The following is a 25,491-nucleotide window of genomic DNA, read 5'->3' on the forward strand; positions in this document are numbered from 1 at the left end:
AGTTAAACAGCTGCCACATCCCACTGCTGAGGAGGTTTCATGTCAATGATGGGCAAAATGATCCTTCCAGAAAAGTGTGTGATGAGAAGGGTAAGTTGTTTTAGGGGAGGTGGGATCAAAGTTCAGGATGTAGGTTGGGCCGCTATAATACAAAACTTAGCTCAGTAATGGGGAGCTGGCATTCATTGGGGTAACGGCTATAAAACAACAGCAAATACCTGGAGATAAGGGTGGGTATTTAAAAATCAAAGAATGGAACCTTGACTCATCTGATCAGCTGCAAAAATCAAGGGAGCAGCTGTTTCAGTTACTAAGAAGGGCAAAGCCTTGTGGGTTGGGTTGTGACTTTCCAAACCCTGGCTAGGTTGACTTTGCATCCCATTTGAGCCCCGCTGGCAAGCCTGGGATGGCCTGGGAAAAAGAAAGATAAAAAGGTTTCTATGTCAGGGTTCTGCTTGACGCCTGTGGGACGCAGGCCTGGGGAGTATTCAATTTGCTGGATGAATGGAGGAAGGTTTTTGGCACCCCATGTAGAGTCCCCCATGGCATTCCATTGCCCGCATAGAGAAGTGACCAACCAGAACCTGTACCTCATCACGAGCACTGCCTTGGCATGATCCCACTGAAGGCCGCAGGGACTTGAAGGATCTGAAAGAGCAGCTGGGAGGGGCAAATAACTCTCTCCAAATGGTGCCAGAAACTCAGGGCACAAGTGCCAAGAGCCCACAAGCGGGAATGAACAGAGGGCACCGCAAAGGCAAACGAGTCATCAAAAGCAGATGCAGACCAGACCGGAAAGGCTTCAGAGGTTACGACTATTGTTTACATAGCACTTGCATCAGGCCAGACGCTTTACGAGGCTTTACAAGACACTGGCCTTGCCCTGAGAAGCTTTATGATTTAAGCAGGAAGCAAACACATGCAGGGGCAAGGAAGGGAGGCAACGCGATGCAGTGGGAAGGAGCGATGAAGTGCCCTGAAGCTGCAATTGTGATTGTATGGGGGTGTTACAAGCACTGTGGTTTGGGAGTGGGGAATAGGAACTTGTTGGCTTCTTTGAAGAATGTCCTCTCACTGAGGCAAAGGCAAGCCAAGGCCTTCTCGGCCTAGGGAGCGGTTTGGAAGGGGTTGGAAAAGGAGATGGAAAGACGGGACGCTTGGGTAGAGCAATACGTCCCCAATCAGAAACCAGCACCCACCAAGTGGCACGGATCGCCCCCCTTGCTAGCAGCCTCAGCCAAGGCTGGAATGAGCTTTGGAGACGGAATCCCCCTCTCACTTCTCCTCTCTCGCAGGGGGTGGCGGTGGAGGGAGGCAGGGCCAGTGCTACCGTTAAAGCAAAGTAGGCGGTTGCCTAGGGTGCCAAGATTTGGGGGTGCCAAAAAGCAGTGCCCCCAATTTTTTTTTTTTTTTTTTTACAGCATTCCTGAGCTGGGCTGCCGGAGGCGTGCCGACACGTGCGGCTCAGACTCCCTCTCCCAGTGCAGCGGCCGCTCCACTTCTCCTGCCTCCCAGGCTTGCAGCGCCCATCAGCTGTTTGGCACCGCAAGCCTGGGAGGGGAGGAGAATCAGAGTGGGAACAGCGTGCTCGGGGAGGAGGTGGAGCAGAGGTCAGCTGGGGTGGGGAGCTGCCACGGGGGCGGGGCGCCTCAGGGCGGAGGAGGGGGCAGGGAGCTGCTGTGGGCCTAGGGGGTGGGGGTGCAAGGTGGAAGTTTCGCCTAGGGCACGAAACTTCCTTTTACCTGCCCTGGGGGTAGGGGGATGTTCACAGATGAGTGTGAATCCCCACAACCTGGGCTGCAATCCACTTCCCTGGCGCAAATCAGCGCAGATCCTGGCTAGCTGTTAACATGATGCCCATAATCAGTTTGATCCCGCTTCCAGCTGAGGCAGCCAGAAGGTAGTTTACCTGTGATGCTAGGCTGGGTCCGGGCTGCGAGAGGATGAGGCTGCTCTGTTGCTGGGGAAAGGAGAGAATGTTTGGCTGCAAAGCTGATGAGAGAGGGAGAGAGAGATTCTTTTAGACTGGCCTCTCCTTAAATATCTAGACACCTCTGTATCACACAGCACTGTCTCCATAGATCTCAAAGGTAAACATCATCTCCATTTTACAGATGGGAGACCTGCATAGCATCATAGGGTGTGCATAGCTTTTTGGTACCTGTGCTTAGGTACTGTGGGGATGGGAAACCTAGTACTCTTAGTTAGTAGATTTCTGTACTTTGGTGCTGAAAGTTCCTGCATTCAAATCTTGGGGTATGTGTTGGGGGGTTGTTACATGAGCACAGCACAGTTGAATCATTGCTAGATCTTGGTACTTTAACCTACCAGGCCCAACTCCCTCCTGTTAATTATTCTGACTCATCACATCACATCTAAAATCTGACCGAGCTCTGTCAGGGTGAATATTTAGGCCCAATAACCACAACTGTAAGCTCAATTGTAAAAAGTTTACTAGGTGTCACAATAACTTATCATTTTTCGCCTGCTTGGGAATTAACCATGGAAAGTAGGTCAAGAAAGAATGTTTTGAACAGGTGCAAGGAAACCAGACACAGAGACTGAATTAGTCCGAACAGAAACAGGTCTACTGATGAGATTCAGGGTTGAGATTGGACTTAATAAACAAGATGACGTGGGTCTCAAAATCAATGGATCAAAATTGGAGTGGCAGACACTAGACCTAATAGGTGGACTCAGTAATGAGGGGATGAATTATGCCTCCCACTTTCCCCACTTTTTGGGGTTCTTCAAAGGAGACTTTGGAAATTTGTTTTTGTCCCAACACATCTTCACTTCCTAGCTCACATCTCGCCCTGGCACATTTTAACTCATCTTATGTGCCCCAATCACAACACAGAGGGAGTGGACCAGTCAGATGGATTTTCTCCCTGAGAGGAAGACCATCAGGCCTTGATCTTATTCAAAGAACCTTGTTTTTCACCTGAGAGTCCTGAAAGCCATTGCATCATCCTGACACCCAGTCCTCAGCCAATCAGTGGGGATATATAATTGCCAGTGCCACAGAGGTACATAAGATCCTGTTCTAGCTCCCTTCCCTTTTGCGTTACTCTCTGTTCCACTATTTCTTTTCTCCTATCCTATCTAGGGCTGCTAATTTTGGCTAGATGGATTCCTGGAGGATTCATCACATGACATAATCTTTAATTTAAAATTAATCTTTAATTCCTGGGGGGCTGGCAACCCTAATCCTCTCTCTCATTTTCTCGGCTTTTCATTGAATACTGAAATCAACTATACTGCATCAGCGCAGAGAGACAAGATAGCCACAACCCTGCCCTGTGTAAGGGGAAAGGAATCAACCAGATGACTTCAGTGACTGGAATGTGAATCAGGGTCTAAGCAACAGGTGTCCTGGTCAACCTGCCAGCCAAAGCATCTCTTAGTAATTGACCAACTGTCCAGTGCTCCAAAAACTTCAACCAAAGCCTTAGTTCCCTCACCTTTTCTATCCTCTCTCTTCTCCACCTTGTGTGTGCCTGTCTGCTACAAACAGGAGACGTGAATACCCTTCACACAACAGGATGGACAGCAAAAATAACCCTTTCTTTTTCATCAAAGGTTGTTAATAAAAATGAGAGACACTGCCTCCCAAAGCACAGCGACAAGCACGATTTGATTAAGTTTGTTTCAAACAATGACTTAATTTCAATGTCAGTATAAATGTTTATTTTGATTTCCTGTTCTCTCTTGTGTTTGGTCAATAAACTTTCAAAAGAATCTTTCAGGAGGAAAGCTTTTGGGTGCTTGCCAAGAGATGAAGTAAACCAGGATCTCTGTAGAAAATACCCCAGACCTTTGTATCAATCTTTTAAATGTCTGACAGTGAAAGAGTTTAGGACACTTTTAATTCTTTTGACCCTTGAGATTAATACAATAGCTCCTTCAGAAAGAGACCTGGTCCTTTTCCTTGACCATTAAAGCACCTGGCTCATTTTGGCCTCTGCATAAATCATAATACTGTCTTGCAGAAATCAGATGATGAGGATAGCAGTACTTAGCTCTTTTACCATGCTTATTACCTCCACAGTGCTTTAACAACCTTAACTAATTCATAAGACAAAGCTCCGTGGCTTTCGGAAACTGGAGGGGACTCACTGTATTGACTAGTATCAGAGGGGTAGCCGTGTTAGTCTGGATCTGTAAAAGCAGCAGAGAATCCTGTGGCACCTTATAGACTAACAGATGTTTTGGAGCGTGAGCTTTCGTGGGTGAATATCCACTTCGTCAGACGCAGGACGAAGTGGGTATTCACCCACGAAAGCTCACGCTCCAAAACGTCTGTTAGTCTATAAGGTGCCACAGAATTCTCTGCTGCTTTTACTGTATTGACTGTCTTCCTGGAATTTAAATCAGGTGCTTAACATTTAGATTTATAAAATGACACCAGAGAAAGAATAATCTGCTTGGCTCTGATTGTGCATGTCTCCAGGTGTATTCACGGGTCAAGGATTATTCAGTATTGTTGCAAAAGCAAAACACATCCCTTCCCCCAACAACCCCAGAAAAATAAAAGCTTGTTATGAGGAGGGAAATTGTACCAGAGATGCAGACTTGTCAGGGAGTTAAAGTTACGGCCTTGATTCAGAAATCACTGGGCGAAATCCTCTGTCCTGTATTATGGAGGGGGTCCGAATAGATAATCATAATGGCCCCTTCTGGCCTTCAGTTGTATGAACCTATGAGTCCAACATATCAGGACCCAAGAAATCTTCCATACTTTTCTCACATTTACAGTCAGTGCTGCTTTCCAGCACGATGCGTTTCCTATCACACATGAGTGCGCTGGTACTGAGAGCAATTGGTTCAGTGATAGATTATTCCGATCCTACCCGCTCAGGATAATTAGTTTAGTAGATTATTGTTACATGTACAGCAAGTGTTTTTTTGATATATTACTCAGTAGCACTTGGCAGCAACAACGGCTTAAGAGCCATCAGCACTACACAGATTGTCCACTCAGTCTAGACAAATTGAAATAATTTTCATCCCGAGTTTATACACTGTCACACTCTAGGATCATGTGTTTTAATGTATCTGTGGCTCAAATCCTGCAATCGGTTCATGCAAGGGGGCCTTTATGATCACTGAAGTCAAAAGTCACTCAGCATGGGTATGAGGCTCCATCTACGTAGATCAGATCGAAGTCTTGGGACCTACGTTTGTCCTTCCATGACCAACACTGGCCCAAGCCATTGTAAGGCACATCAGTTTTTGAAAAGCTTACCTCTAAAAGGGAATATATCAAAGTTAGAAGCTAGAGCAGATTCCCTGTAAAGATGGGGCTCCTGGGTGTTTCCATGTCATCCTGACTGAGACTAACCCAACCAGATGCAGTGCTGAATTTCAACGGAGAGAGGCATTTCTCTGAGGCATGCCTGAGATCAGTGCACACAGCCCCTTGGTGGCGCTACTGCTACGTGGAAATGCAGCTGTGGGAGCATCTCCCCAGCTGCGTAGCCAAGAGAGGAGAATTCCATCACCGAGTGGTTTAATATAGTTTGCATTTTGGTTAGAGCAGCTGCCTGGTGTCAGGACTTTGGGATGACTTCAGGTACAACAGGGGAGGGAGCTGCCATGCAGGAGAGAGTGCGAAGGGAAAAGCTTTTCAATACAGAGAGGCATGGTCAGTAACAACGGGAGCAAGACAGTCAACCAGTTTCCACTCTTGGTCACTATGGCCTAGATCTGGAGTGACTCTCCTAACATCGGTGGATTGATGCCACTGAGAGATCAATGCCTGGCCCTGGATATCACCAGCCCATCTAGTCAAGGGTTCGGGTGGGGGTTGGCTCTTCAATCACTCCGTGTACCTGCCTGTGACTCCACCTGTATCAAGGGCACTGTATTAATGATTCTAGTGAGCGCTAGGGCTATTACCTTGCTGCCCAGCCTGGGCCTGAGAGAGCAGGAACTGAGGAACTGATTGCATGGGACCGGGAACCAGCACAAGCTGCTGCAGGGTGTGAAGAGAACTCATATCCTAATGAAGAAACAATGCAGATCAGATGCATCTGCCCTGTACACAGCACTCACCCTTTCCCCAATTCCCTCTCTGCTTTAAGTAGCACTTAAACACCCCCTCTATCCTCCCTGACTCCGTTTCTGCCTTCAACCACGATAGACTGCAACTCAGGCAACCTCCCCGCACCCCTACCTGAGCGCCACAGAACTAGAGCTGCTCCCAAATTTTCACGCAAAGCTTTTCCAACACTGGCTTTTTGCTTAAATGGAATTTTCCTTTTTTTTGTCAAAAAAGCAAAACTCCCAAACTGTCAATTTCTCTCTTTTTTGTCTGTTGACATTTTTCAGTTTAAAAGTGAAACATTTTGGTTTTCAGTTGCCATGAAAAAAAAACAATTAAAAAAAATTATTGAGGCAGGCGGAGTGTTTCATGTTTTTGACAACAACTCAGAAAATGTCAGAAAAAACTTAAGTAAAAACAAACAAACAAAAACTTCAGTTTTGCATGGAAACCAAATCCTCATTTCCTGACTGGCTCTCTAGAGAATCTGGGAAGGAGTGAGGCCCAGGACTGTGTTAAGTATGTCCACCTGATCCTAAGAAATGTTCTTGCTTGATGCTGCCTGGCAGGTGAGAACTCCCAGCCCCGCATCCAGGGCTCTGACTGAGGAAAGAGGAGGCAAAAATCTTTGTAGTTCCTACAAACTCCTCAACTGCAACATTTCCCAATTATAACGTCCTAGGTCCCAGCTCTGACTCCGTGTCTGACTTTACAGACAGGAGACTGGACTTGGGCTGGAATTCACAAGGTCTATTCATCAGCTAAGCCCATAGGGTCAGATAATCAAGTCCTTGGCACCCACAGTTGGGGTCAGAATTTCCAAGGAGCTCAGCACCCAACAAGCACCCAGTGTGATGAACTCTAAAATCTGGCTCCTGTTTTGAAGCATTGTGGGACCATAAGTGGTGCCTACGCCTTGGGCAAGGGCTCTGCTCAGGGGTGAATTTCACCCTTTCATCTTAGGTGCAAACATAAGGGAAGAGATTTTAAAAGGCACAAATAGCATTTGGGCATCTAACTCCCATTAGAAGTTAATGGGAGTTAGGTGCCTAACTGCTATTTGAGCCTTTGAAAAATCTCCCCCAAGGAATACAGTTTGTCTCTGGTGTAACTCGACCAAAGTCAGTTGAGTGACCCTAGGGATGAACCTGACCTTCGCAAAGCAAATTGAATCAGGATTCACAGTGTCTGACCCTGGAAGCCTTCTCCATAGCCATACGAGCACCGCTTTAAAGTGGCTTTCAAGCAATGAGTGCTCAAGAACCAGTGCCACAAAGGACTCCTGGAGTTCTTGCGGCTGCTAAACCACTTACCCCGGCGATTTGGGTCCCAGGCATAATTGATGATCCTTGTCCTAGGTGGCCTGATCTGGGCTGTACCGGAGATTGCAAGGAATCACTGAGATCTTCTGTTTTAATCTGCAGGGGAGAGGACAGCAGTTGTATCAGCAGGAAGCCTGCACAGATGACATGGAGTCAGAGCAAGGTGGAACAGTCAGGAAGTTAGCAAGCTTGGAGTTTGGGGCACCTGGGAAAGATCCTCTCTATTGTACCTATGCTTGGCATCACACCAAGAGTGAAGTCTAGTAATGAGAGTCAGAACGCCTGGATTCCATGCCTGGCTTTGCAGCAATGTCTGTGCATTTGGACAAGTCACTTCCCCACTCTCCTTCAGCGTTGCCACCTGCAAAGTGGGCATAAGTCTACTGACCCACTTCGCCAAGGGTGGGGGTGAGGTGTCCTTAATTAAAAGCCTTCTAATTAAAGCATTTAAGTCCCACTGACTTCAGTGCTGCTTTGAGTCAAGCACGTGCTTAAGCGGTCTGCTCAACCAAGGCCCTGAAACATTTTGTGGCTCTTGGAAGAAAAGCACCAGAAAGCAAAGTATTATAACAACAAGTAATGCATAGAAATTGGTGGGCTGGCTAAGTCGCTAGTGCCCTTTTTAGGGGCTGCGTCAGCTGCACTCCACTGTATTTCTGGCTACAGAGCATCTTCCTGCAGAGATGGCCATGAGGGTGCAGGGAATGGAGAAGAGAAGAACAGATTAAAGCATATGAAAACCAGCACCATTTAGGAGTGGCTTCCAGCCTTGAAAGTTCACCAGTCCTGGCACTAAATCTACTTGGCCGCACTTCACCACTGGTGATAATGGGCAAACGAATGCTATTTGATGCTATTAAAGGAAAACAATCATTTGCCCAGAGCCAAGCAAGTGAGTAGCATTTTGCACACCGCATTGGAGTCAGCCCTGGAACCACTTGCCCTACTTTAAAGTCCAGGCAAGACTCAAATCCAGATTTCTAAGACAGGAAAAATTCACCAAGGATCAGAACGGGAGCTTTGAGTTTGTTCGGTTCTTTGGTCTCCAAGTTACTTTTTATTCTTTCTGCTCCAAAACAAGGCAAAACCCATTGTTGCTTGTTGCATTGGTATAATTTGTCACTGGGACCTGGCGCCCCCATGGGATGAACAATAGGATTTTGAAGAACAAAGGAATGCTCACACATCACTGTGGCAGGCTGAGTGGAATAGGTGCAACATCAGGTTAGGGCCTTGCTCATCCTCAACTGGGAGCACTGTATCCTGCATTTGTAGGGAGCAGAAAGAACTTTTTGGCTTCATCCAATAGGTCTTTTCTTGACATGGATCCAAGTGGCAAAATTCTGAACCAAAGCCAAACCTTCCCCAAGTCTGAGGGTGCTTGGTTCTGGGGTGTGATGGGGCAAGGCCATATGGCTACAGTAAAGTAGTGAGGAACAGGAACCTTAGCCCCAGGCTAAACAAATCCCTGGTACCATGGTAACCAAATGGCAGTTGCTTCAGCTTAATCAAGACACCTGGGGCCAATTATGATCTTTCTAGAAGCCAGTGGAGATAGCTAAATTGATTGGGACACCTGAAGCCAATCAAGGGCTGGCTGGAACTAGTAAAAAGCCTCCCAGTTAGTCAGTGAGATGTGGGTGTGAGGAGCTGGGAGCAAAAGGCTCAAGGAGCTGAGAGTGAGAGGATGTGCTGCTGGAGGACTAAGGGGTACAAGCGTTATCAGACACCAGGAGGAAGTTCCTGTGGTGAGGATAAAGAAGGTGTTTGGAGGAGGCCATGGGGAAGTAGCTCAGGGAGTTGTAGCTGTCCTGCAGCTGTTACAGGAGGCTCTATAGACAGCTGCGATCCACAGGGCACTGGGCTGGAACCCTGAGTACAGGGCGGGCCCGGGTTCCCCCCAAACAGGGGCGGCACCAGGCCTCAGCACGCCGAGGGCGTGCTTGGGGCAGCATGCTGCAGGGGGTGCTCTGCCGGTCACCGGGAGGGTGGCAGGCAGGGTGCCTTTGGCGGCATGCCTGCGGAGGATCCTCTGGTCCCACGGCTCCGATGGACCTCCTGCAGGTGCCCCCTGCAGCATGACTCTGTGCTTGGGGCAGCGAAATGTCTAGAGCCGCCACTGCCCCCAAACCTCCCAACTCCTGATCAGACACAGGAGGAGCTAACCCAGACTGTGGGTTCCACCAGAGAGGAAGGTCTTGGAGGTGAGCAATCCACCAATAAGCACAGGACCCCCAAGGTAGAGGAGGAACTTTGTCACAGGGGTTCTAGTTTGGGTCCTTTCAAGCAACAGTCCTGATCCAGGTCTAATTTTTCCCCAATGCCATGAAAACCCTGTGCTTTGGCTGAGGGTTGTGGACTCTCTCTTAGAATCTGGAATGGATCTTGCTACCAGCAGTAGTTAATGACACAATCGAAGATCACTGAAGAAACACAACTTTTTCATTCTCCAGTATCTTGAGATGCTAGTGCAAAGAGTGAGTAATGTAGCCTCCTACCAGCAGAGAGAGACAAGCAACGTAGGTTTTCCCACAAATCATGAGCAAAGCATGCATTTTTCAGTCGCGATGGCTTTTGTTACAGATTAAGGAAAAATAACTAAGAAAGAACAAATATAAGAGTCTTCATATGAGATAGAGAGAGAGAGAATGAACACAATCTCTCTCTCTCTCTCTCACACACACTCTGAATTGAAGCACAGAAAGGAAGCTCCCCCGTGCCCCCTCTGTAAAGATTAATTTACACATTTAAAGGTGTAGTACACAAAACCCAGAATGATGTCCTCTCTTTTTGGTAACATGCTGTAGCTATATACGTTGCATAAAGCTTACTGCGCAATATTAACCCTTCCAAAGAGAGCTGAGAATTCTACAATTCTCAGGAGGGAGTGATCTTCTACTAGACAGATGGTAAAAACTTTTGATCACTACTAATCTGGGCAGTATTTGAGTTGGTGACCATTACATGAAAGGCCCTATGAATACATTATCTCCTCTCCTCTGAGCCCATCACTCCACTTCAACCCTTTCACCCTTTCCAAGTTCTTTCCCTCCTGAAGACATTTACCAGAAACCACCACATTTAAACAAAAAATTACCCATACTTGCAATCATTACAATTAAATTGCCAAGGGTTCATGTATCTATGGCTCACGTGACTCAAGAATCCGAATCCAAACAGCCACCGAGAGAAAAGTGACCATGCTCACACGAAGACCAAGGTGCTTTCTCCTGCCTGATCCTGATCGGAGTTGAGCATTTAAGAACCACAAGCCATTTCCAAACTGAAATCAATTTTTACAGCTGCCAAACGGAATGATTTGGAAGCGTTCCAGGAAGAAAAGGGTGTGTAGCTGCATCCCAAGATCACGTAACGTGAGCTAAAGAGGTGGGTTTGGCAAAAAAAAAAACCCCAAAAAACAAAAAACAAACCAGTAACTGGTTCCCAATTTAGAAAACAACATTGCCAACAGCTTGTCCCCCACTTCCTGGAATTCGCCAGCTTTCTCCAGAGAAGATAGGAGGGACCCTGGGGGTAATTAACTAACTCTTCTCTATTGCACCTTATTTCGTTAGTGTTGGACTCAAATTTACTCCAGCCCTCCCCTGCATATTGGCTGCTTCCTATCTGTTTACTACTCTATGTTTGGGATGTAACCAAGTCACAAAGTTTGGCGTGTTTATGCAGATCCTTCCATCTTTGGTTCATTCGGAGAAAGCTTTACAGGATTTCTAATCCCAAGCATTCAACAACTGCGAGTCAGGTTGTTATCATGAGATTTTTTTAAAATCATATTATTTTTCCCTTCTGGTTTCTGAGTGCACCTAGGTCATGTTTTCAAGCCTTTTCACCAGACCAAGAGGGTCAGAATTTTACCTTTTTAAAAAAGAAAGCAGAGATTCTCACATAATCACCTGACTCCAGAAGCTAAGACTTCCTGAAAAACCAGCAACTATAAGGAGACCCATGATAAAAGTTAGTGTCTCAGCTCTTGTGATTTTAAGCTAGAGAGCAAAATAAAGGTCAGATTGTGCTGAGTTTCTCTGGAGTCTTTGTATGGAGGTCAAGTTAGACTGGGACCAGTAAACAGAAAGGTGGCAGGGAGACTCAAGGTGTAACATGATGCCATCTGCCTCAGTAAAAATGTAATTTCAGACTGCACAGCAAACTATTAGGAATATACTCACTGTGGCCCGGCCCAGGGAGAGACCCTTGCAGGGGAATGAAACAAAATGACATGCCACAAACAACAGCTATTATTGATATATAGGTCATGCACACCGGGAGGAGGGACTAGGACTCTAGACCTTCATCTACAAAACCACTGGTATCTACCAGCTGAGCTAAAGGGGATCTCCTAAAGCTAGTAAAATGGTAATTATCCTCTTGGTGATCCACTAGAGGGTGACAAATACACCACATAAAGCTACTGCATTAAAGGATTACTAGGGTACAGGAAAGGAATTGCTCCTGCAAATCTAATCTAGATGTTCTCCCTATCTTGACATAGTTTGTTTTGGGGCCTCTGACCCCAGGTGAAAAACAAAAGGGAGAGCAAGATGCTTTAAAGGAAGTCCCTTCCCTCATTGGCTGATTTGTCCCTTCACTAGTTGGCTGGTGGGTCTGCTCACTCTGACAGCCCACTGATGCGTTTCTTACCCAGTCCTGGTGGAATCCTCCCCCGCATAAACAAAACAAAAAACTAATTGAGGGTGATGAAAAATGATCAAAGCTGTTCGGCTCACTTGCGTAATCCATTGGTGGAAGATATTACATAAACATTTCACAAGACAGAATTATGGAAAGAACATCTCCCAACCTGCCTGCAATTACTGCACAAACTCTTCCTTACCAGTAGAGGGAAGGTTAAAAAAAAAAAAAAAAGAAAAGAAAGAGAGCACATCTGTTTTGTAACAGATCTATAAACATTTGGCAAAGGCTTACTTCATGAAAACCTCCTGGAGACATCCTGCAAGCTGTGAAAGTCCAAGCTCACGCAAGGCGGTTAGAAAAAAGCATGCTAGCAGCTCAGATGTTACAGTGATGAAGGCCATGTCAGTAACAGGTAGATGGATAGATTGCTAGGCAGGCAGACCAGCCTCACATTTAGTCTTATAAACTGCATGTTGCATTTCCATGGGGTGAACTCAACACCCCTTGTCCTCCTCCGTGTAAAACACAAAGTCACCTCCTCTTCCTCAACATTTCTGATGCAACATGATTGCCCTGCCACCCCCCTGTTGGCAATGTGGGTTTATATTTACCAATAGCGAGGAACCCTTTAAGGGGTGGGTTTGACAGAGCACCCTCCTCAATCTGGATGCTTCTTCTAACCACACAGACTACAGTTTCACCCTAGATTGCATGTGTGTAGCCAATCACATCGCATATTACATACACTGCACATTAGGCAAAATGGTACTCAGGTAGCTGAGAATGTTATGGGAGGATTCACTTCAGGGTGCTGTGAGTGATCACACATTTACTATGTAGCTTAAATTTAGACTGTAAGCTCTCTGAGGGCTTGGCTACATTTGGAAATGTGCAGCGCAGGGAGTTACAGCTATGGTCGTACAGCTGTGTAGGAACAGCGCTGCAGTGTGGCCACACTGACAGCTACCAGCGCTGCAGTGTGGCCACATTTGCAGCGCTGTTGGGAGTGGTGCATTGTGGGCAGCTATCCCAGCATTCAAGTGGCTGCAACTTGCTTTTCAAAAGAGGGGGGTGGGGTAGAGTGTGACAGGGAGCGTGGAGGAGACAGAGAGAGTGGATTTTTGGAGCAGACACTGTGACAGCTCCCTGCCTTGCAAATTCTGGCCATTTCCCCCACCCCTCTCTCAATCACTCTTAAATGCAAAAAGGCTTCAGACCAGATAAGCAGCTTCTCCGACTCCCTCCCCCCCGCCGTGCTGTTTCTCTCCTCAAGCAAACACTAGCAGCTGTTCTCAGCTCCCTGCCTTGCAAGTTCTAAGGACTGGAAGATACACAACAGCTACCATCAATCATTTAAAAAGTTTTGACCCTTCCCCCACCCCTCTCTTATTCACTAAATGCAAATTATGCACTCCTAAATAGCCTTCAGACCACATAAGCAGCTGCTCAACACAGACTCCCCTCTTCCCTCAAACAAACAGCTGTGAACATTCCAAAGCAATTCCCCTTCCTCGTCTCGCTCGCTCGCTGGAGCAAAGAGCAGCTGTGTTTGTTTTTTAGAGCTCGTTGTTCAGCCATTCTTCCGGTTTGTTGTGGACAGGAATTCTGGGATACCTCTTAATACCCTGGAGGCCAATAACAGCGCTGTTGGTGTCCACACCTGATGAGCAGTGCTGCATCACCAGCGCTGGAATCGCTACACCCCCATCAGACCAGGTGTACAGCCAGCACTGCAGCCAGGGAGTTGCAGCGCTGGCTGTGCTTTGTAAGTGTGTACATAGAGTGAGTTGCAGCGCTGTAACCCCTTCACCAGCGCTGCAACTCTCCAGTGTAGCCAAGCCCTGAGACACAGACCTCTCCTAGTTATCTAGCCCACAAGGCTGTTGTATCTCAGCAACTCACAATCATTAATAAATTTATCCTCACAACACCCCAGTTGAGGTAAAGTTGCATTATTATTCCCATTTAACAGATGGTGAACTGAGGCACAAAGAACTGAAGGGGCAGATTTTAATTCCCTTACTCACACTGAGTAGTACCTCCCTCCACAGATGGTCTCACTGAAATCGCTCCCAGAGTAAAGTGCTACTGAACCTGAGTAAGGCTTGTGAGAGCCTGACCTTGAGTGAGTTGCCTATGGTCATTCAGAGCGTTTGTTACAGAGATAGGAATCAAACCACACAATGCCCCAGGTGCTGCTTTAACAAGAACAACCTTCATGCCTTGTCTGTTATGTGTTTGTCTGTGAAGTACCTACCACCCTTATGGGCACTATGAAGTAAAAATAATAATAAATAATAGGAATAATATTAATAGTTTTGCAATTACCATATCCCCATATACTATCCTCAATTAACAGATGTCAAGAGTCAGGAACGTAACCTACATTCAATGCAAATCCCCCACTCAAACTCTACATGTGGCCATGTTATGGGTTGGTAGGAGGTGTAGGAGCAGGATTTGCAAAGGCTTTCAGCACAACACGCATTCAGAGTTAGGCCATTACTGAATGCTTTGGGAAAATCCACCTAAAAATCAGGACATTTATGAGTTATAGTTTCCTTCTCAACCATAGTACACCCACATTGCACCTCTGTGTTATTTTTGTTTTATTAAACTGGGCCTAATCTAATATTGCTCACAGTGCAAGATCAAACCTATGCTGTTAATAGTTATGCCTAAATATGTAGCTAGCTTATGGGGCTGTGGGAATCAAAACTTTAAATACACAAAAGTTATACCTTAAAATGTGTTATCCGTAACTTTTCATTAACACACATTTTTGTATGGAATTTCCTTAGTGTTGGTTTGTTTTTGAACAGTGAAAAAAAATAAGGAAAAGAAGCAGTCCCCTCAAAGCAATGAATTACACACATCAAACAAACATGTGTAGTACAGGCCAATACAAATGGGGAAGAAGGGGAAGGAAGGAAAGGAAAAAACACAAAAAGGAAAAGGAAAAATAAAAAAGAGCAAATGAAAAATGAACAGTTTGAATGACTGTGTTGACTTCAGAAGCTGCTCAGGCAGATGTGTTCTGATAAATTGTAATTGTGCACAATCATTAAATTAAAGGGTATTGTGTTTATTTCAATGTACCATATCCCCAGACACACAGAGGCTTGTGAGTGCCTTTATCTGGAGATGTGTATTGGAGAGCACAGATTTGGCAAAGGATGAACTGTGCATAGCCAGGATATTCTTTCCAACTGACTCTAAGTTATTGTATATCCTGGCCAATACTGCTTGGAGTTAGCCAAGCTGCTTTCTCCACTAACATCCACAGATATGCTAAGCTAGTGGTTTATAAAATGAGGCCAGTTGAGTTGACTGAGCAACAGGAGACTCAGATGTGTAGAAAACCGTCCGCTGAAGTATTACATTTTGATTTATAGCATTTTCTCCTCATGGAACCCTAGCAACCCATTTCTTCCTGGCTTTCCCCTCTCCCCATTCATCCAAAATCCAGCTGCCCAGAGCCAAGCTTATCTTCATTTCTTGCCCTGCTGCCTGGGTCTCTTTGCACAGCGCAGCACTGTCATCCTGCCTCCACTCCCTGTCCTCTCTCAAATTCAGGCTCACCATCTTCAAAGCTCTCCAGAACTCCACCCCTGCCCACATCTTTGCTTTTCTCTCCTCTGCCCCCTTCCTGGGCAGTGTCCCTGACTCTGTCCTCATGAATCCCTTTGGTCTATTTCGCCCACTACAGAGCTCTTCCATGCTACGCTGCACACTTGAAAGGACTCCTCTGGGTCCAATCCTGCTCCCACTGAAGTCAGTGGCAAAACTCCACCATTGTTCTCAATGGGGCCAGGCTTGGTGCTTTAACATTTCCCGAGAGATTCCTCATTCCAGGGACCATTCTGACTGGGATGACCCTCCTCTGTTTGTTCTGTATAATGCCCCCTTGGCCCTAGGGCTGCCAATCAGGGCAGGGACCATCTAAATTGTCACCCGCTGTACAGCACTGATGTCCCCAGATCAATCATCCAGGCCGTGGGCAGAACGGCGCCGGCTTGGAATCTGTGTAATGAGCTGTGAGAACCAGGTTTAGCCACCCCCACTGCCGCAAGGCGGCTCACGCCATGTCCCGCATGAGAAGGAAATGATCTTGGAATCAGCAAGAACCTGTGACTGCGGATGGCCTAGTCTCAGTCCAACAGTGTTCCGTGATTGGCTCAGGCTAGTTTTGACATCGCTGGGAGGAATCCTGTCCCAACGCCAGAAGGAATGAGGACATGGGAACAGCAGCCAAAGGGACTATTTTAAATACATACAAGCAAGATAATTAAAGCAAGATCAGCTCTACTGTACAATGTCATTTCGCTTTGCATATCGGGGGCAAGGAATGTAGACTAATGATCAGGGTGAAATCTGATTAGAGGATGGGGCTTGGAGCCAGTGCTCCTGGGACCTACTTCCAAATCGGCCACTAAATTCACTTGGCTAAGCCACCGTGCAACAAATGTTCCATAGAAGCTTGTTGCTTTCATTGGTTTGGGTGCCCAACTGGAGCCAATCCCTGGGCCTGATTTCCAAAGGTGCCAGACACGTGCAGCTCCCACTGATTTCACAGGGAGTTCCGGCTGCCTGGCACCTCTGAAATATCAGGTCTATCATCGGGCATTCCAAATTAGAGGCCTTGTTTGAAAACTGGCGCCTGCCCCCTTTGTGCCTCGACTTGCCTTCTGAAAAATGGGTGTAGCACCCCTCCTTTCCAGGGTGCTGAGAGGCCTTTAATTAATTAAACATTTGCCGATGTGTTGAGATCTTCAGATAAAAGGCCCTAGAGAAATGCAAAGCTGTGTTATTACTGGTGACGATTGTGTTAGGAGCCAGCAGAGCTATTTCTGTGCATTTTGGTTCATCCAGCTCAGGGCTTTAGAAAGAGCCTGGCAATCTAAATAGCCCCTAGACAAGTGTCCTTTGTGCCTCTGAGCTTAGCTTTTACTGTACAAACAACTGGTATGTCCCTGCAAATAGCTTGCTAAAGCCAAGCCAGCCCACTACAAGCTTGGAAAATATTTACTCGAGGATTACAGGAGTCCACTTGGAGAAAGGAATTTGCATGCACTCTGCAAATTCACCTGCTGGTGAATGGAGAGTGATTGGACGCTTGCTTATGTGTTTCTGTGTGTAGCAGTAGCTGTTGAAAAGATGGGTCCTGCTCAGAGTACCTGGGACAGGAGTGGTCATACAGAAAATACCCAGAAATGGAGCCTTCCTTGGGGTAGCCTGAGACTGGAGACTAGGCGCCACTGAATGGGTTTAGATAGAGTAGGAAGTGGCTGGAAGCTTTCTGAAGGTTCAAGGGTTTGGGATACTGGGTCTTTGGGTAACTGGTTTAGATCCAGCTCAAGTCAAAAAGGACCATAAGTTGTTACCAGAGGTTTGGTGGGTCTCATTCCAGCCACAAGTGGACAATGTGTCCACGTCCCTCAAACCACTTCTACAGGCAATGTCCTTCTTGGCTGTCTCAGCAGAAGCACCAAGAAGAAAGAGCGGCCACCTAGACCAATGTCCTGTCTCACTGTTGGTGGTGATGGGGTCCCCCTAGGACAGGGCTGCATCAAATTAGCAGGCAGCAGTTATGGGGCCAGCAACTGGGGTTGTGGCTGCACTGCCATGGCCTATGCTGCAGCTGCCAACTGAGGCAAAGTCTATACTATAGGTGCCACAGCGACACAGCTATGGTGCCATTAGAATGGCTATCCTGGGTCAGACCCATGGGCCATCTAAGCCTGTATCCTGTCTCTGAAAGTGGCCAGTGCCACGTGCCCCAGAGGGAATGAACAGTGCAGAGCAGGCCTGATGTTCACCAGCTCTACAGTTCTGCCTCTTACACGCCAATGATGTTATACATTAGATTCAGGTTGCAAAAGAGCATTTGGCATTTGCTTTAGCGTCTCTGGTTCTGGCCAAAGGACCAAATCAGAGACTAAGAGTAGCTACCGTCAGCTTCAGCAGACAGCTTGCACCCTGAAGGCACAGACTCGGTGACTATGCTGGGAACAGGTGCAGTGAGAAAGGCTCTTGTCTTGGGAATTCTTGCCAGGCTAAAAACCCTGGACCCATGGCATGAATGGCCCAATTTTGAAGACTTGTTTGTGGCATGGGGAGTTTCAACAAACAACTTAAATTTTAGGGGCTGATACAGCTCATTGGAAGTTCACCATAAAGGACACCTTCTGCACAAGAGGATCAGCACTTTATTCCATCCTGGAGATTGAGCTTGGGCCAGAATCACTCCTAGGCAAGGATGAGCCATGTGATGACACCTGGTGGCTCGTCTTCCTGCGCTTCCTCCCCAGGCAAAACACCCACAGACGCGTATGGGAGCGGTGGCAAGAAAGAATATGGAAGGAGTAAGCAGTAGGCACCCCATAGACAGCCAGAAGGAGAACTGGAACACCCTTGGGGGAGGAAATGTGTTGGGAAAGAAGCATTTCCTCTACCAACATGAAAGACCAACAGTGGTTTGGGAAAGAGGTCCCTCTACACGTGACCTACACCAAACCCTGTCATGTATAGAAATGCAAGAATACAATACCTAAAGCCAGATCTTTCTCTGGATCCTTTCCCCAATGGGTTGCATTTTGTAGGAGAACCAGCAAACAGATACAGGTCAGTGCTAGAAGCACAAGTACAGGGAAAGTTGGGGAAACTTCAAAGGGGAAGGGACAGCCCAGCGTTCAGCTCATATTCTGTCTGTTGATACAGATGTGGAGAGTACAGCTGGTTTTGAGCCAATGAAGTTGTTTTCCAAAGTGGTCCCAAGGGAGACAGTGCAAAACTGAGTGCGGGGGTGACACTTCAGGGCAAGGAGGGAGAAGAGAAAGTGTAATCTGAACCGACACCTGGAGGGAAGAGGGAAGCTGGATGTGAACTGACATCAGACAGGAGGGCAAATCAGGGAGGGGATGGAAATCTGGAGGGCATAGTGAAACCTGACCTCAGCTGATACCCACAGGGGAGAGCAAAGGAGGAACTGAAATGGCATGTGGGGAATACATGGTATTGGGTGGTGGAGGGGGAAGAGAGATAACTTAAAATGAAACAGGATGAGAACTGCTCCCTAAGGGAGGGAAGCGCAGGTCTAGCAAAATTATTATTAATAATAATAAAATGTTTAGCACCTTGCTCCTTCAAAGAGATTTATGGGAGGAAGGAGATTAATCTGGTTAGATAGCAGGGCTCTAGGTCACAAGATCTAAGTTCATTTCCCAGCTTTGCCACAGACTCTTTGTATAACCTTGGGCCTGCTATTCATGACTGCCATAGTTTCAACAGCACCTATGGAAAAAAAAAATCAGTCTCTGTGCCTCAGTTGCCTCATCTGTGAAATGAGGGTAAGATTCCCTTCTATCTCTCAGGAGTGTCCTGGGGCTACACTACCCAGCAAAGTGCTGTCAGGTCCTTGGATGGAAGGTACTATGCAAGGGCAAAGTGTTATTAGTGATATTTTTTTTTTTTTTTTTTAAAAGGCCACCAGGAATTTTAGGTCTCAGGTGGAATTAGTCCAGCCTGCCATGTCAATAACAATTTTATTCGCAGTGTTCCTCAGGATATTAGACAGACAAGGTGGGTGAGGTCAGATCTTTTATTGGACCAACTTTTATTAATGAACCTTTTGTCTTTTACCAACAGAAGCTGGCTCAATAAAGACATGACCTCACCCACCTTGTGCATCTAATGTCAGTAACAAGGAACATCACATGTTGCAGAACTTCAGCTCCGAAATTCTTCCCATTAGAAAAATCAGTGTCAGATCCACCCGTTTCCCTCAACGGCACCTGATGGAAGACTCACTTAAATCTCTAAAATCTAAGTTCCCCTGACAGGGCTGGCGTGTGAAATCTCCATTCTAGCATCTCTCCCCCACCAAATACGAAGCACCTCTCCCAGATCAAGCTGCCATCTGAAAGACTGGAAGTTTGATACTGGTGAAATTCACCCCTGTGCAGAGAGTTTTCCCTAGTTTGAGGGGTTAAGTAGGATTTAAGGAGCACACAGGCCATCTACACAAGAGTGAATTTCACACTAGAGGAGCCTTTGCTTTAGAAACTATGGGAGGGCTTTTCAAAAGCCCTCCATGCTAGCCTCTCTCTGCTCCAGCAGATGTCATGGGATGTTTTACCATTATCTTCCCCTGGGAACAGAGTTAGGCCAATCCTGAGTGCTTTGGAAAATGCAACCCATCATCACAATGGCCTCAGTCAGCATAGCCTAGTGGACAAGAGGACGGGACTGGGATTTAGGAGACCTGGAATCTATTCTCAGCCCTACCACTGACCTGCTTGGTGACTTTGTGCAAGTCCCTTCCCTTCCTGTCCCTCAGTTTCCCCATCTGTAAAATGGGGTGACACTGACCTCCTTTTGTAAAATGCTTTGATATCTACTAATGAAAAGTGCTAGGTGTGAGCTAATTATTATTGTTAGATCTTATTACCCTTTGGTCACATCTCTTTAGCTGTCAGTGGCTGCTACCCTCCCAATGCTACCTCTCCAAGCTATCCCCTCTCTCTGGGCTCATCCTTCCTCAAATCAGGAGTGTATCATCAATGCTACAGGGGAGAACATAAACCAACAGCACAGCTCTCAGTTATTCCCTGCCCTGGATTTTCAGTGTATTCTGGTGCCTGCCGCATGTCTGTCATCTACACTGCAATCTCCTTGGGCAGGGATAGTCTTTATATTTGTACAGAGTCAAATCCATCATTAGTACTAAACATGTGACATCTTATCTGCAGGAATTGCCTACTCGGATGACAGGAAACCAACATCACACTCCCTGATACTTCTATACCCTCTCCACACTGCTGTATCAATAGACGTTCCAACCCTAGCTCCATTCAGTCTCCTGCCACCCCATCAATAGACCCTAAACTCGCCTTGAAAGATCCCTTGGCTCCCTCTGCTGGGAGAAGGGGGAAACTCAGTCTCCTTTCTGTGTCACCCCTCTGCCAAGCAGATATTGGGGTCCTGCAGGTCAGCTTCCCAGTGAATGAGAAATCAGTGATGTGGAGTCTGGTACATTCCTGGTGTAACATAATATCTACCGCGTGTATTACATATTTATATAGCCTAACGCTATATACAATATTTACACGATACATACCAGTCCTTGAACAGAGGTGGGTCAAAGTGGCATGCAGGCAATCCCCAGTCTCAGCCCATACCCCCGTGCCACACCTCATAAAGCAATTTTTTCCCCAAGAATTGACTCTAGTCAGAAAGATTAAGTCAAAGAGAATATTCTCTTGCCGTTTGCAACAGCTCCCTCGCAAAGTCTCCATCACAAAATTAACAATACAGCATTTATTTAAAGACTGAACATTGCCCACATTAAGAGCTTGCAAGACTATGCGTAACAGCACTATCTGGGGACTCCCGCCACAACATATGCATGGAAAAACTCCCCCAAGGGTCCATGGGCTTTGGCTCAGACCCTTTGCAGGCGTATCTGTTTGGCTTTGTGCCAAGCAAATTGAGTCCTAACCCCCTTAGTTTGAGAAAGAAGCCATGTTTGCTGAATCACCCAGTTCCCTCACTGACACAGTTTGGGAGACATCTCACACCCCGGGGAGAAAGTTTATTGTTGCGTGTTTCTCTGGATGTAAACAGGAAGCAACCAGCATTAGACTCTTCGACCAAAGAGCCGAGCCAGACAGGCAAAGCAGAGGCTGCCTGTCTCTCTTTCTCTCCTCCCGCCATATACAAATACACATGAAAAACTACGTTGAAAGGATGTGATTCAGGTTGTGAAGTCAAGGGCTCAAAAGTTAGGAGAGGCCAGAATTAAGGCTGCCCAAGAGAGGAGATCAGAAGTTTTAGATGATGTGAGATTTGTCACCTCCAGAGGAAGACTGGAGCACAATGGCTGTTAAAGTCAGCTCCAAGATGTGTTTAGATCCAGATTTCTTCAGCTCCAATTTGAAATCCTGCACAATGGACTAAGAGCTTAAGTAAAAACAAAATCAAAACCAACCATCCCCCTTCCCACAAAAAAACACCATCTGATTTTTCATGGATACTGGCAACAGAGACACCATTTTAGAGGCTGATCAAATGCTCATTGAAGTCAATGGAAAGACTCCCACTGACTTCAGCAGCCATTGGATTAGCCATAGAATATCAGGGTGGGAAGTGACCTCAGGAGGTCATCTAGTCTAACCCCCTGCCCAAAGCAGGACCAATCCCCAGACAGATTTTTACCCCAGGTCCCTAAATGGCCCCCTCAAGGACTGAACTCACAACTCTGGTTTTAGCAGGCCAATGTTCAAACCACTGAGCTATCCCTCCCACACACCTAACATCTAGGTGGGACTGGACAAACATGTCACATAACCTTGGCCTCCAGGTTCCAAACTGGAGTAAATTATGGATGGAGCCTGAACAGAGACACTCACAGAAGGTACAGATGAAGCAACACTTGCCCTTGCTCTCATTGGGTTCGCCTGCACCAGAGAGATATTTCAACTGTATATAACAACTGTGGCTATCACAAATCAGCATGTAAAATGCTGTTGGCTGCGCTGTCACTGGGATTGAACTCAGGTTCTAAAAGCACAAGCCTCTACCTAGTGAAACAAAGGACTTACAAAATTCTGCACATGTTTTAGGGGGGACACAGAGCCACGCTTTTGTTAGCATGGGTTACACGCATCTGCTATTCATGCACATACATAGATAGCTGGTTGTTACCACACTGGACTCTACCATGTTAGCAGACGTGACTAATGTTAACACCTACCGTAGGTGCTGGAATTAGGGATATTACCACACCCCCTGGCTTGAAGTGGTTTCCATCATATCAAGGGTTTACAGTTCAGTTCAACAGTTCTCAGCACCCCCACACTATCCAAATTGTTCCAGCACCCCTGTTTGCAACTGACTTCTGTTGGGGAAGGACCAAACCTATGTCACACACTTTGCTGTTGTGGGCTTGTTTCTTACCGTATATTATTTTGGCAAGTGTTTGTGCTTCTCTGAGAGATGAAGAAGACAACCAACTATTCCACAATAAAAAGGGATAGAGAGATTAATGGAAGCATTGACGATGCATAGCTGTCAAACATTCCGATAAATGCCCATCATATTGGAAGGAATATATATGGAATGTGACGACCTGATGTTTAATTTCCCCCTGTCGCAAGTCATTGCAAAGAAATCCTGTCTAGATGGCTTGGCCAGCACTGGGGAGTCTATGGGGAAACAGCCCATTGCTGAGTCTGCATTTCTGATGTAAATCATTCTACGCAGTAGGGCCCAATCCTATGAGGTCCAGAGCAGGCTGTGGGTCTGACCCAAAGTCTGATGAAATCAACGAGAGTCTTTCCACTGACTTCAAGTGGCTTTAGATTTGGCACAATGTACTTTCGCTGCCTATTTCTATCTCGATGGAATTTTCCCTTACGACTAGTTCTGAGCTGCTCAGGTGATCCCTTTGGCTCGCGGAATTTCCCTGCTGTCAGTTCTGGAGTCACAAGGCTTTTTTGTTTTTAGTGTGGTTTTCCAATGAAAGACAACTGAGCATGTTAAGACACCTTTGGTGGGGAGGGATTGATCCATCCAAGCCCAGATGAGCCAAAGCAAACAAACAGATAAATGGCCCTCTCACACCTTCTCAGATGGAAACCACCAGGGCAAACCCTGAGGGACAGAGAGTGAAGTGGGAAAGAGGAAGGACCAGAACAGCCTGTCCATCACCAAGGTGATGAATTTTCACATATGCAACATCTGCTCAGATCCCTAATGACAGCCCTGATAGCCACAGCCTCTTATGGCTTTCCCCTCCCCAACCCTATGGCTAGAGGCCAGAGCTAACCCACAAATCTGCCACCTTCCACATCTGTCTCTAGGCTTCCTCCTCCTTTGGGCTCTGAGGATCTGATCCAGAGTCCACAGAAGTCAGTGGAGTAGTCTTTCCCATTGACTTCAATGAGCTTTGGAGAAGGCCCTATAGCATTTTAGGAGCTGGGATCTATGGTGTAAGAAGTGCTTAGTCTACCTGCCTCACCTGAGGGTTTTGACCTTGGACTCAAGATTCCAGGGGATTTCTCAACACCATCTTCAAAAATCTCCAGACAACCAGAGATGCCATGGCAGCAGATGCTAGGGCTGTCGATTAATCACAGTTAACTCGTGTGATTAACTCAAAAAAAGTAATCGTGATTAATCACACTGTTAAACAATAGAATGCCAATTGAAATTTATTTAATATTTTTGATGTTTTTCTACATTTTCAAATATATTGATTCTATTACAACACAGAATTCAAAGTGTATAGTGCTCACTTTATATTATTTTTTATTATAAGTGTTTGCACTGTAAAAATGATAAACAGAATAGTATTTTTCAATTCACCTCATACAAGTACTGTAATGCAATCTCTTTATCATGAAAGCGTAGCTTACAAATGTAGATGTTTTTGTTACATGACTGCACTCAAAAACAAAACCATATAAAATTTTAGAGTCTAAAGTCCATTCAGTCCTACCTCCTGTTCAGCCAATCGCTAAGACAAACAACTTTGTTTACGTTTATGGGAGATACTGCTCTCTGCTTCTTGTTTACAATGTCACCTGAAAGTGAGAACAGGTATTTGCATGACACTTTTGTAACCGGCATTGCAAGGTATTTACATGCCACACATGCTAAACATTTGTATGCCCCTTCATGCTTCAGCCACCATTCCAGAGGACGTGCTTCCATGCTGATGATACGCGTTAAAAAAGTAACATATTAATCATGGATGGTGGGTGAAGCTTCCTCTGGGGGAGGCAAGCACCTTGTCCTGCCTCTTCTGTCTATGGCCCCGGCCATGCCCCATCCCTTCTCCACCCCAGGCCCTGCCCCTTCCCCTCCCACTGCTAACTTGCTGCTCACCTCTTCACCCCCTAGTAAAGTCCCCCCTTCACTGACCTCCTCTTCCACCTTCCTGCCACTCACCCACCTGCTGCTTGCCTCCTCACCCTGCTGCTGATCTCCCTCCCCGCTGTGAGACCCTGCCCCCTTTTCACCTTAAAGCACTAACAACATTCCCTAAGGAAACTGAACAGGCAACAGCTACAGATCGATTGCCAGATGGATTCTCCTCTCCATGGCAGAGAACTTGATTGGTGCATACTGTATATAGTGAGACATGGCTTTTCACACTACCTGCGCCAAACTGAAGCCTAATCTTTCCTTTTGAAAAAGTCTTTGTCACTGACAGCCTGCATTAGGGCAGTAGTTTAATCACCTTTCTTACACAGAATTCCCTGCCAGACTCCTTTACTTAAATTGGGTTTGAATAAAACGCCTAGCTCAAGAATTTGGGAACGGCTTTAACTCCAAACAACACATTTTCCTATAATGTAAAAGCCAGCTGAATGTGGCCCAAGGGAAAGGCTTCCCGGGTGTTGGCAAATGCCTGTTAAATGGCTTCATTACCACTTTAATGGCCCTTTAATAGTTTTAGTGATCTGC

The 25,491-nt window shown here is 46.3% G+C and overlaps 1 protein-coding gene across 1 annotated transcript in view; it reads right to left on the bottom strand.

Annotated features, from left to right (window-relative positions):
* Nucleotides 1-25,491, bottom strand: part of POU2F3 (POU class 2 homeobox 3) — a 58,588-nt gene that overhangs the window by 11,529 nt on the left and 21,568 nt on the right. The window contains exons 5-7 of the mRNA XM_032780799.2: nucleotides 7,360-7,464; nucleotides 5,902-6,004; nucleotides 1,910-1,992 (exon numbers count right to left, since the gene is read on the bottom strand). Of these exons, the coding sequence (XP_032636690.1) occupies nucleotides 1,910-1,992; nucleotides 5,902-6,004; nucleotides 7,360-7,464 (291 nt within the window). The remainder of the gene's footprint in view (nucleotides 1-1,909; nucleotides 1,993-5,901; nucleotides 6,005-7,359; nucleotides 7,465-25,491) is intronic.

Source organism: Chelonoidis abingdonii, chromosome 18 (genome assembly GCF_003597395.2).
Source record: "Chelonoidis abingdonii isolate Lonesome George chromosome 18, CheloAbing_2.0, whole genome shotgun sequence".
In the NCBI taxonomy this organism is placed as follows: Eukaryota; Metazoa; Chordata; order Testudines; family Testudinidae; genus Chelonoidis; species Chelonoidis abingdonii.